This window comes from Patagioenas fasciata, chromosome 10 (genome assembly GCF_037038585.1).
Source record: "Patagioenas fasciata isolate bPatFas1 chromosome 10, bPatFas1.hap1, whole genome shotgun sequence".
NCBI classification, from domain to species: Eukaryota; Metazoa; Chordata; class Aves; order Columbiformes; family Columbidae; genus Patagioenas; species Patagioenas fasciata.
In genome coordinates this window covers 21,877,163-21,892,500 of record NC_092529.1, presented here as the reverse complement: position 1 = coordinate 21,892,500, position 15,338 = coordinate 21,877,163, and the positions used below count along the sequence as shown (strand labels likewise).

The 15,338-nt window shown below is 42.5% G+C and overlaps 2 protein-coding genes across 3 annotated transcripts in view; one reads left to right on the top strand and one right to left on the bottom strand.

The window, feature by feature from the left end:
• The window catches only part of SYN2 (synapsin II), a 177,505-nt gene extending 167,331 nt beyond the window's left edge, over positions 1–10,174 (top strand). The window contains exons 11-13 of one of the 2 annotated variants that reach the window (XM_065845751.2): positions 2,262–2,322; positions 5,959–6,250; positions 9,269–10,174. In XM_065845751.2, the coding sequence (XP_065701823.1) occupies positions 2,262–2,322; positions 5,959–6,250; positions 9,269–9,404 (489 nt within the window). In that variant the 3' untranslated portion in view covers positions 9,405–10,174. The remainder of the gene's footprint in view (positions 1–2,261; positions 2,323–5,958; positions 6,251–9,268) is intronic. The other variant, XM_071813319.1, reaches the window with a different exon arrangement.
• Positions 10,175–10,290: 116 nt separating this feature from the next.
• Positions 10,291–15,338, bottom strand: part of LOC139828711 (uncharacterized) — a 30,207-nt gene continuing 25,159 nt past the window's right edge. Inside the window, exon 4 of the mRNA XM_071812845.1 lies at positions 10,291–10,940. Coding sequence (XP_071668946.1) covers positions 10,651–10,940 — 290 coding nt within the window. The 3' untranslated portion in view covers positions 10,291–10,650. The remainder of the gene's footprint in view (positions 10,941–15,338) is intronic.

The window sequence follows — 15,338 nt, the reverse complement described above, 5'->3', positions numbered from 1 at the left end:
CGGCTCTCACAACAGTTGAGGTAAGGGTTAGCAAGCTTCTGTAGGGTTTATTGAGAGCTTAATTTAGGATAAAATAATTTCTTTGTAAGATGGAGAGATATGCAGATTGTGTAAGTACTGATGTTGTCACGTCAGTTAGGTGGTGTGTGCGATAAAACCCAAGACCATTTTGGTGCAAGAACAAATGGCAGATTTGCCTCAGCCTCAAGGCATGGAGGAGACAGAGGCCCTGCAGATGTTGTTTTAACACTCAAGTAGATGAGAATTTAAATTGCCAGCCAGATAAAAGATGAGTCCTACCTACATAATTTTTTTGTTTTAGTAGCAAAATAGCAACACTCACATCCTCACTAGTCCTCTTGTGCCACTTGGGATAGCGATGTAGAGTGGCTCACGGTCCTTTGGAAGGCAAGGAAGTCTATCGTGTGGTAACTGTAGTAATGTTCCTTATAAAATAACGTGTGCTTTCCAACAAAAGCCACGTATCTGTTTGGTCCTCCAGCAAGAAACTCTTGGAGGTCCTGAAGCCCCAGAACCTGTGCTTTTCCCTGAGGGACACGCTCCATGTGCCCCAAGGCAGAGCCCCCACGGCGGAGCGGGGCCGCGGGGCGAAGGTGCCGCTGCGGCACAGCAAGCGCGGGGATGTGAAACCAGTCAGCTCCTCCAGGGCAACTTTTCGAGGTTTCCACCCTGGGCTAATTTCCCCAGTATCCAAGGAGTTACTGATGTAAATGCACATTGTTCCAGTGAGCTCCAAGGCATTATGTGAGTTATACCACAAATGCTTAATGTTACTGAAACATGCATAGGAGAGAATGTTGACTTTTACATGTGGTTCAGCAAATTAGAGGAAGGAGAAAAACAAAACAGAGAAGACTTTAACCCACACTAAAGCACTTTAAAATGTTCTGGTGGCTGTGTCTTTCCTTATGGAATTCTCTTTTCTACATATCCTCGTCCTTACAATGACGCTTTCTGAGAGCTGTGTAACTGGGTCAGCTAATAGAAGGAGCAGATTTTGCCTCATTTTGTACGTATCGTTTTCACTCCTCGTCTGGTTTTCTGAAGGTGGGTGACTGAATAATTAGAGTTTTGGACCTGTCCGATGTCCTTTTAGTTAGGTGGCTAAAGCAGGCGAAGCAACGTGCAACAGCTGCATATGGTGGAGTGGTGTTGTTTTGAAACATTTAAAAGTGTAACTTCTGGATCGCTCTGCAGGAATTCACGTCACTATGAGTAACATTTATTTCTATAGTTCTAAGATCAAATACAAATCTATCGGGGAAAAAAAAAAAAACAGTAAGTTTGCAAGAAACTTCAATTAATTTTCTATTTACTATTTAATGCATTCTGGGATTTTTCCCTCTTGACAGATGGCAGTTTAATTTCTGGATCCTTAAGAAAAACCCCAAGCTATTATGCCTAATGATTTACCATATTTCACTTTTCAAAATATTAGAGATGGGCTTAAGACAAAGTTTGGACTCCAGTACTTATGTTCCCAGAGGGTGTTCTGCTCCAAGGGTTTGGTTCAGGCCCATCTTTTCCTCTCGACAAATACACATTTGAAAAGGACACTGCCAAATAAATGTGCTGTTTTGAAAAGTGAAGTATCACATGTGTTTCTAATAACATGTCAGATGGAGTAGCATGAAGTAATTTCAATTACTTTTATTATTTGTCTGTGGCTTTTGCTTCCTTCTTTCATTTTGCTCGGCAAAACAGCGAAACTAGAGGAGTCCATCTCCCTCCCCATCTACACTCAGCAAATCAAAGCGAAACTATCACTTGCAAAAACACCCCTGCTGTGCTAGCGCTTCCAGATACAAGTGAATGTAGTTAAACATAAATTATTTCTTGCATTACACGCAGGTATCTGTCAAAGTCCATTTTCTAGTCAGTCTATCCTAAAAAAAGAGAGCAGATGCAATGAGATACAGAAAAGTCATTCGAGGTGCTGGGAACTGAAGGAGACCGTACCCAACAGAAGGGAAGACTTGAGAAACGCTCCTTACTCCGTATTTCATGGTCACAGGCTGCTAGGGGAAAACAATCTTTCTTAAGAACTCAGCTCAGTCCAGGATTCATATATCATGTCAGACAGCAGCTACATTCGAAAAAGTTATCTGGAAGAAATTAAAAGTATCTGTTCGGCCCCAACCAATCAAGAGATTTCTAGTGAAAATAAAGACAAATTAGTGAGAAATCGGGACTAAGCTACTCTAATATTTTTCTCTTCTGTTTTCAAATGTATTTTCCAGAGCGGATCACTAAAGGAGCCAGAGCCAAACAAAATCCCACCTCAGCGACCACCACCTCAAGGTTGTTTACAGTACATTCTCGACTGTAATGGCGTTGCAGTAGGACCAAAACAAGTCCAGGCTACTTAGATAATTGAGACTAAATGCAAGGGGTAAAGCCAAAATGAGAAACAAAAACAAAACCGAAAGAAACACACGATCCTAAAAGCGAGCATAGCAGTTTTGTTCAGTTTTCGCATTGTTTCAGTGCTGACCTGGACTGTGTTTTTTCTATGCAGTGTCAACTATACCGTCTGGTTGTTTCCTTGTTCTGTCTGTGCGTGTAATGCTTACCGACCTTTCTCTGTAAAACTTGTGATTTCAGGGCTGATGTCAACAGTGTACAAAGAATGTGCCTCTTTAGAGCCCAGTGCAACTGTACATTATGGATGGTTAGACAGTATTTTGGAGTATTAGATATCGTTCAGTAAACCACCACCAAGGTTCAAATCCGAATAGTTTTGCTTACTCTGTGAGTGTGCACACTGTACTCATAGCCTTTATTTTTTGTGCGTGTGCATGACTAATAGGCAGGTGATCCGGATATATTTTTAAAAGTCTAGATTAGAATTTGCTAGTGAGGCTTTTTATTTATAATTTTATAAAGTTTGTTAACATTTGAGTTTTACTTATACACAAGTGGAAGTCTAATATTTCAGTGACTCCATAAGAGACAGTTCTTCCCAAGGAATATTTAAAGTATCTTCTATTTTACATACTGGTATTCATATTTTTAGTAATGCTGCATTAAATTATTCGCTACAAAGCTATGTAAATGGGCCACCTATGTGCAATATCTCAGTGAAAGTGTGAGTATTTAATGTATCCTATTTCAAGTAAGTAGCACCTTTCGTTGTCGTTCTGAATTAGTAATCCATGGAGATTTTTAACGAAAACTAATGCAAGTGCTTTCAAAAATCTTATACGTACCGAAGGGTCAAATCCCAGGTTATTTGGTGCAAAGTACCTCAAGGACTGTTGAACTCCCCGTAGGAGCTCGTTTCTTTCAAATACGGAGGTGTTAGATGGTCGACCAAGGTACCTTTGGCCAGCGAGGGATCTTGCCCGTGGATTAGAATGCAAGAAACAGTATGTCAGCAGTTTTCTTTACCAACTCAGGTCTACTCTTTTAAACTTAGAAACACCCAGATAGCTATACAGAAAATACAGTCCCGGCATTATCCACATAAATAGGGTTTGTAATAGTTGCTTGAAATCAAACATGCAAAAAAAAAACCCACGAAAACTCGAGCTGCCTGACAACTGCCAGGTAAATTATTGGTGATTTTTGCATAAGCAATTTATAATGTAATATTACGAGAAATACACAGCAGGCAGTTAATCTGTTGTGAGAAACCTAGCCTAGCAGCAGAAGCTGCACAGTGCTAGCATACCACAAAGCTTAGTCCAAGTGAGCTGCAAAGCTGTAATTTTACTCTCGAATATGTACAAAGATGAGTAGTGGCCATTAGTTTAGTGCAAACAGTTTTGTTGAAAGGGAAAACAGCCTCATGTTCTACGTCTGTTTTCCCTACAAACACAGGAAAAAATTATCAGTGAGAATCATCATTCTTAGTGTTTCTTTTATTTGTACAAGCTGGCTGGTAAGATGAGAATTAAGGTATGCATTATTAACTATTTAAATGTTTGTGGTAAGTGCTGCTGTTTACTACCTATCAGTAAATTACATGAATATTTTGCTTTAGTGATCAGCATTCGTCTGGGTCAGCGATCATTCCAATGATGGCATTGGCTGTTTTGTTCTATATTAAGAAAACGCCACTTAGAATCAGGTTCACAAGTCCTTACCTCCAGCCACCCTCACAGCGAACCAACCACACTGCCCCGGGGTGGAGAAATGAATCTGATGACTGGTTCCATTTCAAGCAGTTGGTGTTGCGTTGCGTTGCATGCAGTAGTTGCAGTACTCACAGTGCTTTCACACGAGTGCGTGTGCGAGGAGGAGCGGGGGCCGTGCCCGGCGCTCTGCACCGCACGCCAGGAGCCCAAACGTCTCTGCATGCCAGCATGCTTAGGTGCAATGTTGTGGGGAGCAGGGAACAGATGTTTTACAGTGTAGGCTTAATGTTCAGTTTTGTTGAGTTCTTTTTTGGTAAAAGTTTCTTTCATGATTGTTGCCTTTTGTACAACCCAGCTGCAAGAAAGTGAGCAAATGCTGGAAGTGTGACAGCAGTATATCTTTTATGTGAAATATCTTGTACAGCTTAATGTGCAATAAAAGAAAGTTATATCTGTCTTCAGTGTAAAGTTTCTGGCATTCAAGCCTGTATGTACAAGTGGGGGAAAGAAACCTTTCTGGTTTTCAATATTGAGTGAAAGGAGGCTAATAAGAAAATGATCCTTATTAAGATGTTGCAAGACTGTGTTATCACCTTCAAATATTTCCTACGAAAGTGGTTCAAATTAATAAACAATGAAGGCACATTCCTTAACATACAGTACGTGCTATTTATCTTTCTACACCACAACACACTGCTACAACTGTATTAAAAGTTATCACAGTGTTAGTACATGCTGTTCTCAGACATACACTGGAATGTCATATAGTGAGCGGAACGCTAACTATAATAGCAATTAAAACAAAAAGAATCATGTATGGCAGCACTACTTCCACATATGAAGCTTTTCTTTTAGGCACCTGAATAGATTTAAGTCTTTTACTTGCACTAAATGTCTGTGTAAGACTAAAAATCCCAAAGTGCTCGGAAGGTGTAGATCAGGTGTCTTCTCTAATATTAACTGCTCAGCAAGGCGCTCACCCTGACTGAAACGTTATACAACAAATCTCTCAGCGTTTCATCTTGTCCTTTCCTGCCCTTACCTCCGATGTCCCGTGTGCCTCGTCACATGCAAGAGCAAACAGTTCCAACAGCTGTCAGCCCAGAAAGCCACATTCAGCCATCTGATGTGAGATCAAGCAGTCAGAAAGCAGAAGGACCCCTGTGTGATGATGTAGCATCTTTCAGCTATGGGTTTCACAACCTCAGTCTCTGCTGCACTTTGGAGTTTCACACTCGCTGGGGTATTTTGCTGATACTTCCTGCTCGGGGGAGAGATCTCCTTGGTAAAAAAACTAGTAATGACTTACTTGTGTTTCTTGTAATGTTCTTGACGTATATTTCACTAAGTTATCAAGAGACTTGAAATTAGCCAGAAAATTTCAGCGTAAAGTTGTTTAACTGCTAGAAGAGTGAAGCTAAGAGGAGTATTATAGAAATAATGTTAAAACCTCGAAGGAACAGAACTGCAATAACAACACAGAAAATAGTAGCTGTATTGCTGAAATAGATATTGCTGGTATGTTCCGTTATCTTGTAGCCTCTCCTTGAGCCGGGCCATAATTATATTGGGTGTAACTCCACCGATTAGATTTGAAATCCGTACTGCTGCTGCTGGGATAAACTGGGTAGTTCTTAGCAATTTTAAGGATGAATTGTAGGGGCTCCAAGCAAGTTACTAATGTAGCAGCTGTGATTAGTACTATTGCCTACATGAAACTGCAGTCCGTATTGATAGAATTTTGCCTCAAAACCAGAATTAAGCACATTCAAGGATTATTTTAAAGTGTTGAATATGAAATCTAGCAAAAGTTCGTTGATCCTATAACGTTATGAAGTTTCTCTTGTGCTGAACCTAGGGGGCCCAGTGCAACCCCAAGGGATGCAGTCACAAAGCCAGGAGCCATTGCAGCCCCAGCGCGTGTACCCCCCCGGGCAGGCGGCAAAGCCCTCGGCTCCCCAGCCCCAGCGCCCGCCGGGACCCACAACCCAGCAGCCGCGGCCCCAGGCGCAAGGTCCTCCCGGCACCAGGTTATCCAAGGAAGCGGAGCCGCAGCCGCAGCCCCCGCCTGCTCCCCAGCCCGCGCCGCAGCCGCAGCCGCAGCCGCAGCCCGCTCCTCAGCAGAAGCCTCAGTCGCATCCACAGCTTAAGTAAGATTCGCTTTCTCCATCTTCTTTTCTCCTCGTAAGACAGATGTTGTTGTCGTGGGTGTAATTTGGGAGTTGGTCTGATATCCAGAAAAAAAATGTACCTGTGTTCCCGAGTCTACAATGAGGTTCAAGCTTTTCAAAAAGCTTTTCTGTTTATGACTGGTAAGACAGTATCATTAATTATATCCTAAGCACTACACAAAATTTCATTTATTAGTTGTGCAATTTCTGCCCCAACTAGGTCTGAAAACCCATCATCTTTCTCGTATTTGTTTTCTCCTTTTCATGTCACTGACTCACGATCTGGGTGTGCTGCAGGGCCGCGCAGCGCCGGGGACGTCTTATCTCTGTAAACTTTTAACCTCGCAGGCGCTCAGACAACAGAGCCCGGTTTCAAAAGGCCGATCTCAGGAACGGCCCAAGTGAACACGCTGCCGGCCAAACCGTCTTTCTGCCCGGCCACGCTTGGGTCGTGGTTCGTGTGGCCAGGACGGACACAGAACCGCCGGCATTCCCTCGGCTACAGGGTCTGTGCTGTGGTACAGAACACCAGAGGGATCTATAGGTTCTGTGCCACATGGAGCCAGCCCTCTGCTATGGTACAGAACACCAGAGGGATCTATAGGTTCTGTGCCACATGGAGCCAGCCCTCTGCTATGGTACAGAACACCAGAGGGATCTATAGGTTCTGTGCCACATGGAGCCAGCCCTCTGCTATGGTACAGAACACCAGAGGGATCTATAGGTTCTGTGCCACATGGAGCCAGCCCTCTGCTATGGTACAGAACACCAGAGGGATCTATAGGTTCTGTGCCACATGGAGCCAGCCCTCTGCTATGGTACAGAACACCAGAGGGATCTATAGGTTCTGTGCCACATGGAGCCAGCCCTCTGCTATGGTACAGAACACCAGAGGGATCTATAGGTTCTGTGCCACATGGAGCCAGCCCTCTGCTATGGTACAGAACACCAGAGGGATCTATAGGTTCTGTGCTGTGGTACAGAACGCCAGAGGGATCTATAGGTTCTGTGCTGCACAGAACCAGCCCTGTGCCGTGGTACAGAACATGGGAGGGATCTATAGGTTCTGTGCCGCAGAGCTAGCCCTCCCTGTGCTGTGGTTCAGAACACCAGAGGGATCTATAGGTTCTGTGCTGTGGTACAAAACACAGGAGGGATCTGTAGCCATGAGCCCTCTTGCAGCTTAAATCCACTGCAGGGACACGGGGAAGGTCCCGGCAGTGATTGGTGTTCTCAGCGTGGCAATCCTGACACACGCAATTGTTGGTAGAGCCACAGACACATTGTCCTGCTCTTGTTAAGTACAAAGGCTGGCAGGTAGCCTTTGTTTTACCCAGTTAACACAGATCCCCTTTTTCCACCCACCCACACGCTAATTAATACCAGTGTGAACCCATTCTGAATCCTCACCTGAGCACAGTCCAGTGGGAAAGAGGCATTAGGTGACAACAGGCAAACACAACAATATTTTCCTTGCCATCCTAGGACACTGGATTCCTTTATTCTGTTTTGTAATCATAAAACTCAATTCATTCATAATTTAAGTATAGAGAAGAGAAAGGTGGATTTTCTTAAGCAAGATGGAAAGTCATTTGTAGTTTGTAACTTAACTCGTGAACTTGGCATCCAAGAAAAACAGTTAAGAACGGGTACAGAGAACTGCGCCATGTACCCTTCCCAGCTTGCCCCTTTTCCTTTAGTTCCGTGCTCAAATCTAGATTCATTTCTCTTTTCTTCAAATGGAAGAGAATAGTGTTTATTTAAAATATAATAAGAAAGGAGAAATTAAAGTTTCTAACTTTCGAGAAGCATTTTCAGGTCCCCACCAAGACTCAGATCTCCTGCCTGTAGGATTAACTCTATTTGCATGTGTGCTCTTTGTATTCACCCACATGCTGTTGCCCAACCTGTATGTACATGTTATTAATCTGTGAATAAATATTTAATTAGGCTACTTATTGTGTTACTAATCAAGTCAAGTGCTGCTTCCCACCCTCCCTCTTTCAGGGAGTACAAACAAACATTTATCAGTCTATTCTCATTAACACAACTATAATTTATGAAAAACCTAAAGCGCCTGTAGCACTGTTTGCTGTACATTATTAGTTTAGAGGGAGCGGAGTTGCAAACCGTGGGGAGTATAAGACAATCTGAATAAGAAAAGTGTTTCAGTTTTACTACAGCCAAAACTGAAATCCTCTTATTGTACTGAGATAAAAATGAAATCAGTGAACTAGTTTTACTAACGCATGGATATCTTCCTAAAAAGATTATAACTCATTAATGTTTGGTATTTAAATTCAAGCCTACTTTGTAAATATTATTTTATCTGACAAGTCATGAGTTAAAGTTTTAAACCTGAGACTTTTTCCTTGTATGTTATTTTGTTCATGCTTACGCAGACTTATACCGTAGTTACGTGATAAGACTAAAACCAGCATAGCATTGCTAGACTAACTGCTTATAGACAAGAAATACTATATCTGATTTGGGGATTTTAAAAGGTATGAAGTGTCATTGAGCCTCCAGGAAGGATCAAGCATCCAATATAGATGTAGAGAGAAAGCACGTTACGGCTTCTTCAAACTCTTGCCATATACCTGATTTTTCTTTGTGTGTGTTTGCAGCCTTAACAAACACAAGTATTAATCACCCCGTGGTGGGTGGTGATGTGGATTTAGCAGGCAGGCCCACTTCTTCCTCCAGTTCTAATTTATACCTTCCAGTTTACCGGAATACGGTGTTTCAGATGTGTTCAAAAGCAGTGTGTTCTCTACAGAAAAAGCTTGTCCTGCTTCTCAAGTCAAAGCACAGCAGGAATGCACCCAGTATTGCATCCAACCCTACGGCTTGTGTTGAATGTCCGTTCTGTTCCCATGCAAACCGTCTCCATCTCATGGCCATTTTGCCGTTTCTCACGATTTGTAGGAGTTGCATGTGGTTGGAAGCCGGTGAACAACGTGACCATACAAAACATGTTGCGTTTTTGTCTTGCAGCAAGTCGCAGTCTTTGACAAATGCCTTCAGTTTCACAGAATCGTCCTTCTTCCGATCGTCTGTGAACGAAGACGAAGCGAAAGCCGAAACCATTCGAAACTTGAGGAAATCCTTTGCCAGCCTTTTTTCTGATTAGCCAGCTCCACCTAACCGCACCTACCGTATAGTCTGAGAACTACGTGAATGTTACATAGGTTTTGTTTTCCCCGTGGCAGTACCTTCTCTACTGTGCTAACTGTTGTATTAAGCAATATGTTAAATTTAAAAAGGAAAAAACAAAAAAAAAAAGAAGGACTTTGATGAGATACCATTCAGGAACACATATAAAAATCTATAAAGAAAGAAGGGTTCTATTACTAGCACAGATTGCCAAGTTCTAAGGTCCTTATCCATTGTAATATTGTGGCCTTACTGTGACTGAACTATATCACCCTATTTGAGACTCCTTTGTAGAACTGTGTTAATAAAGCATTGAGTAATGGGTTTCTTCTTGCTTTACCCATTTCCAATGCATTGCAATGCATGTGTATTTTGTGTGTAAATGTTTTGTACTGCAAAAGTATAGTCTTGACTTGTTCTTGCCTCCCACGTTTAGGGGCAATTCACACTGACGTTCTTGTCAAGCCACGTAAATAATGTGAGAAATTGAAGCAGTTTCCTCCTCCTTATACAATCTCCCCATCAGCTGGTTGTGGACTTCTGATGTATCGCTGAGAGTTATCGGTACCCTAACTTAATGTCATAAATAGAGTGTATATGTACTGCTGTATCTCCATGTGTCTATTTACATTTTTTTCCAAATTGTAACCATAACCGGGTTTAGTTGCAAAGAATATGCATGATGTTACCCTTATTTTTGTGAACACCTTCTAATAAATGTAAAGTCCCATGCCTGATTTAAAACAATGTCTTCTACAAAGCTTGTTTCAACATCAATATGTAGCATCTGTTTCGACTGATACCACAAGGGTAGCTTTATGATTAGAAAGCATTTGGACGCAAGCCACAGCTGTAAGAAAATAAACTATCACAAATAATTCCCTTTTTGAATCAGCATCATAAAATCTTATACATTCCAGGAATCACATTTACATATTTTCTAAGAAGTTATGTCTTTTCAGACTATTTCTCTAACTTGTGAAAACAGAATTGATCCCAGATTTTGAGGTAATAGCAGCATTTTTGTTTAATTACCTAAATCAAACTGAAGTTAATTAGTAATCTCTAGACTATTCATTTCCAAATGATTATCATGTCGTTCTGCCTATCCTGAATTGCATGCAGCATTAGTCCTCGCCAGGAAACCGTGCTAAGGGGGGAAACAAGAAAAAATAACTAACATTAGCGTGTCTGAGGGAGAAACCGAGCAACACGGTGTGAACTCAAAAACCCTGTGGGATTTGTGATGGGTTTGTAGGCACATCTGTTTGCCCCGGAAGCTTTCCTTCTTGTAGATGTGATAGTGTGCGAAGTCTAGGTGCATCACGATGGCCGTTTGATGGAGAGCTCCTGTTGGCAGCTCTGGCTTTGGGCGCAGAGCGGGGGCCGGGAGGCTGGCGCTGAGCTGCGGGACCTTTCATCTCCGGTCGTGTCAGGGGTAGCTGTACAGTCGCATCTGATAGTGCGCTGCTTGCCAACGAGCTGAGGCTGCTGAGCTTAGCGTGTGTGTTTCCTGAAAAGCAGACACAGGCAGATCACTGGCAGGAGCAGCACTGGCGCCCTTTTGGCCTGGCGACGGGGACTGACTCCGTATCGCAGCTCACAACCTTGCCTAGAACAATGCTCTCCTCCAGGCTCCGGCTAAAACGCATTTATGGGTAAGTCTGCACTGCAACATTACATACATACCATTGCCCTCTGTAGATGACATCTCTGTCTCTCTGCTCAGCACATAACCCTCGTCTTTATGGAACAGCCCTCAGAGAAGCCCTGACTGAATTAATGACCATCCTCTTTTCTTTCAGGACAGAAGCCTGTAGTTTAGACGATGAATTCTGTGGTAAAACAGAATGTTTGGACTGTTAATAGTTTTCATGAGTTCCTAAGTGTCAGCTCTACTTTGATTTTTCGTAGGTTCTGCCCCCCTCTGCCCCCCGCTGGATTCAAACACCCTTCCTGGGCTGCTGGAACCACCGGGAGCACTCACACAGCCTTTCATGTCTGAGAAGCACTTTACTTCTAGATTAGAAAGATTAATCAAAGTTGCCAACGCAAATTAATTACCGCTACAGAGAAAGCATAGTAATTATGCATAGTTTGGCGTGGTTCATGATTAGTACATGCCTAGTTTCAGCAATATTTAGTACAATGTGAATTACAGGTAGTTCATTAGTCCAGGCCCCAGATTTCGACTTGGGGCAAAGTTTCTTGCTCATATAAAATTCCCTCCCACCTCTTCCTGGGAGAAAACGGGTTTCACTACGGTCTTTGTTTTACCATCTGGAACAAAAAAAAGAGAGAAAAGAAAAGAAAAGAAAAAAGAGAGCAAGATGATGCAATCAAATCTGCATGGTGTATCCTCCCACACAATGTACAGAACACATTGCCTCGCCACAATGCCAAGACTTCTCTGTACCTCCGAGCGTGCTAAAGCGTGTCACACGCAAGCCGGTGCACGCTGGTGTTCCTTGTGCGGTGTTTCACGGCTAAGACCTTTTTAAGCAATCTATAACACATCTCCAAAATACAAATCAGAAGAAAAAAGGTTTTGTAGAAGGTTTATTCGAACATTTATTGTCCATTTTGTCTTAGTTCATTAAATTGTGCTTTGAATTCATGTGCAGGCTCTACATAGCCAGTTATCCAATATAATGCTATCTAGGGTTGCACAGATGGCAACACAGAAATAATCTGAGTGTCTGTGATTGTTCGTCTCTATGAACATCAGCCTAGGACTGTATGGTCTGTACTTCATTTGCTCCTTTTCCATGGAGATGCAGCTCACGACACAACAGCACTCCATCTTTTTTCATCTTGCAGTTATAAATCAGGAGAATATAAAATCTACAGAGCTACTAATCAAGTTTAGTCTTAAGATCGAGTTGGAGCCATTTTCTGGCCATTAGGCCCGAAGCCAATTCAAAACACTGAAGCAGATTTCAAGAGATTATGATTACAGGCAAAGTGACTAATGTAGCTTTGAAACAACCACTAACTCTGCAGTCAAAATTAGTCAAAATAGTACTAAGGTACTTTGTAAATATTGCGTGTGCTTTGTATACTTCCTACTCCACAAGAACAAAGTCCCTCCTCGGAGCCAATGTTGTCTCAAGGAAAAGATCACATACAATAAAGCTCCTATTTACAAAACGCTAGCAGTCGGTGCGTATTGTCTGCGCATTGACGCGGTTGTTGCCAGCATTTGGTTGAACGCTACAAATACATTTCCTATCAAGTTGTCCATCAACAGCAGCTTCCAGCGAGGCTGGGCAGGCAAAAATTCTTCACATAATGAGGAGATGTCAATGTGAGAGAAGAATATATTTATTTCATTGCCACCTGCTGTAATTAACTTAAGCCCAGCACAGCCGGCACCTGGGGCTCTCACCGTGCCCATCGCGGTGGCCACAGAGGGGTGGGCAGGGGCGACTGGGGGAGACCCGGGCTACCCCAAAACTGGCAGCTGGAGGCCAGGCAGGGGTAGGAAGGTCCAACACGGCACCCGCAGCCGGTGCTGGGGACGGAGTTTCCTCTTAGGCTGGACTCGCAGCTCCCTCAGCCCTTGGAACCACCTCAACTGAGCTCGGCTTTTCTTCTCCCGCAGGCAGAATAAAGCTGCCTGGTGACACAGTGCTGCAAACAACCACATCTGCAAATTTTGGTCATTAGTAGAGTTTATTTTTCCATGCCGAAAACAACTAGAAGTGCTTGTTGACTCGGAGTAATTTAAGAAAGATGGTCTAGACTCTCACACACGCCAGCACAACTGAATTTAAGTTCTGAATGACAACACGCATCTCCAACACAGAAATGCTTCTTATTAGACATACATTTCCAAACAATTTTTTAAAGATATTTGTAAAGTCTCATAGCAGAATTTTCAAAACAGGCGCTTAAAATTAGTAATTAGTTTTCCAAATGCATATTCGGTCATGTAAATAAGCAGCCACGCTTGCAAAATCCGGTTTTCCTCATTTCCTCTAATTCCTCCTCATTTCCTAAGGAAGAATATTCCACTTCAAGGTGATTCCTTACATTGCTTCGTGAAACATTGATTTACTCATCTGTAGTTAGATGCTTGCAGAGCAAAGAATGCAAATAACAATATCGCTCTTCTAAAAAGAGAAAGAGTTTAAATAATGTGTGGAGTGTCAAGTGAGCTCTTTAAATTTAAACTAAAGCAAGAAGAACAACAGATCCCCTTGGTTCACTTTAAGATGGCCCAGGAATAAAAGAGATATGTTTTATTTCCCTGTAGATTATGTTACAGAAAAAAAAAAAAAAATATATATATATATATATAAAAGGCAGATTTTGTAATTTTTGCTGGAGTTGTGATTCCTCTTAGCATTTAAAAACTGATCCACCTCACATTAGCTGACATTAAATTTGCCAGTACAGGATATACGTTTTGGAAGAGAAGGTACCTGACCTTTATGGCTACATCTTTGTTCTGTAAAAGTGATGGATAGAACAGTGTGAAGACCAAGAATGCATTAATTGGGACCTTAACTCTTTACACATAGGCTCTGTTGGCATTTGTCTCTCCTCCTAATCATTTCTATTTTACTCACATCTGCCTGTTTTTCTTACCAATCCCAATCAGCTAAATTCTGCTTCGAGGATTTATAAGCTCTGAGGAGCAGCTGGATTTCTGTTTAAAGGCACGATTTGGAATTGTTGTTATTTCTTTGTGCTGGTCTATGCTTCCTAACACATGAAGACAGCTGAAGTAAGTAATAAAAAACGAAAGCTAACTGTTCATGTTCTTCTCCTGCTTTCTTTTTCTTTCTTTTCTGGTTTTAAAAGCACCTAGACAGGCAATAGCAAAGAACTTGGTTTTGTCCATCCAGATGAGAAAGAAAAAGAAGTCGTGCATATGAACTGCTACTTAACAAGTTTTAATTTGAGAGCTACTTCTCCCAAGTCTGTTCCAAGTGTTGGAGTGACAACCATCTTTAGGAGATGATCTGGTATAAGGACAGTTAAATTCTACATCTGGATCCGCTCCATCCATCACAGAAGCACCGCAGCACCGGGGGCAGTGCTGGGGATGCACGAGGCCGAAGCCAACAAGAGCCGCGGTTCCTCCGCGAGCCGTGTGCCCTCTGGGGCTGCAGCGAAACCTAAAGCATGGGCCTTATTTTACTGTAACTCAGAACAGCAAAGATGACCACCCAAAGAACAAACAAGGCCCATGGATGTTAGATTTTTCAGTAGTTCCGCTGTTCAGGAAAACCAAGATCAGCTGGTGTGTATTTTCCCCTATGCCTCAGGTATTTCCCATAAAATTCTGCCATTTAAGTCTCTTGAAATGTTTGTGGGAACTGGAGCTACTGAGCGAAAATTTTTCAGATGATCAGAAGATGTCAATGTGAGAGAAGAATATATTTATTTCATTGCCACCTACTGTAATAAAACTTAAGTATCTCCCAGCTTCACTCATAATATGCATCTTCTCCTAAAGTCGGGAGAATTTTAACACACAAAGCAAGCCAGGGGGGCACAGCATCCTCTCCCCATCCTTTCCCTGAGCGCGGAATGCCACGAGCCAACACCTCACCTGCCAAGAGTGCTCTGGCTGCAGATCCGCGCTGCTCATCTCCCCAGTGGTGATGATGCAAACCTTCCAGATGGGCCCTTTAAACGGTAGATTGCTATCCTGACTCTATCTGTCATCACTGAGCACTTGATAGTTTTGGCTGGTTCAAGCCAAACTCCTGTAGCCTTTGTTTTTCGCACGTTTTTCTTTCTTTGCAACCTATATTAACCATAGCGTCATGAGCACGGATGTACCTTCAGGCATGTTTTCCCCACTGACACTTTTTCTTCAGTCAGGCATAGCTTGAGACCACGTACTCCACTGGTCTTGTGCAGTACAAACCATGATGTGCTGCTCGAGAAACTGCCA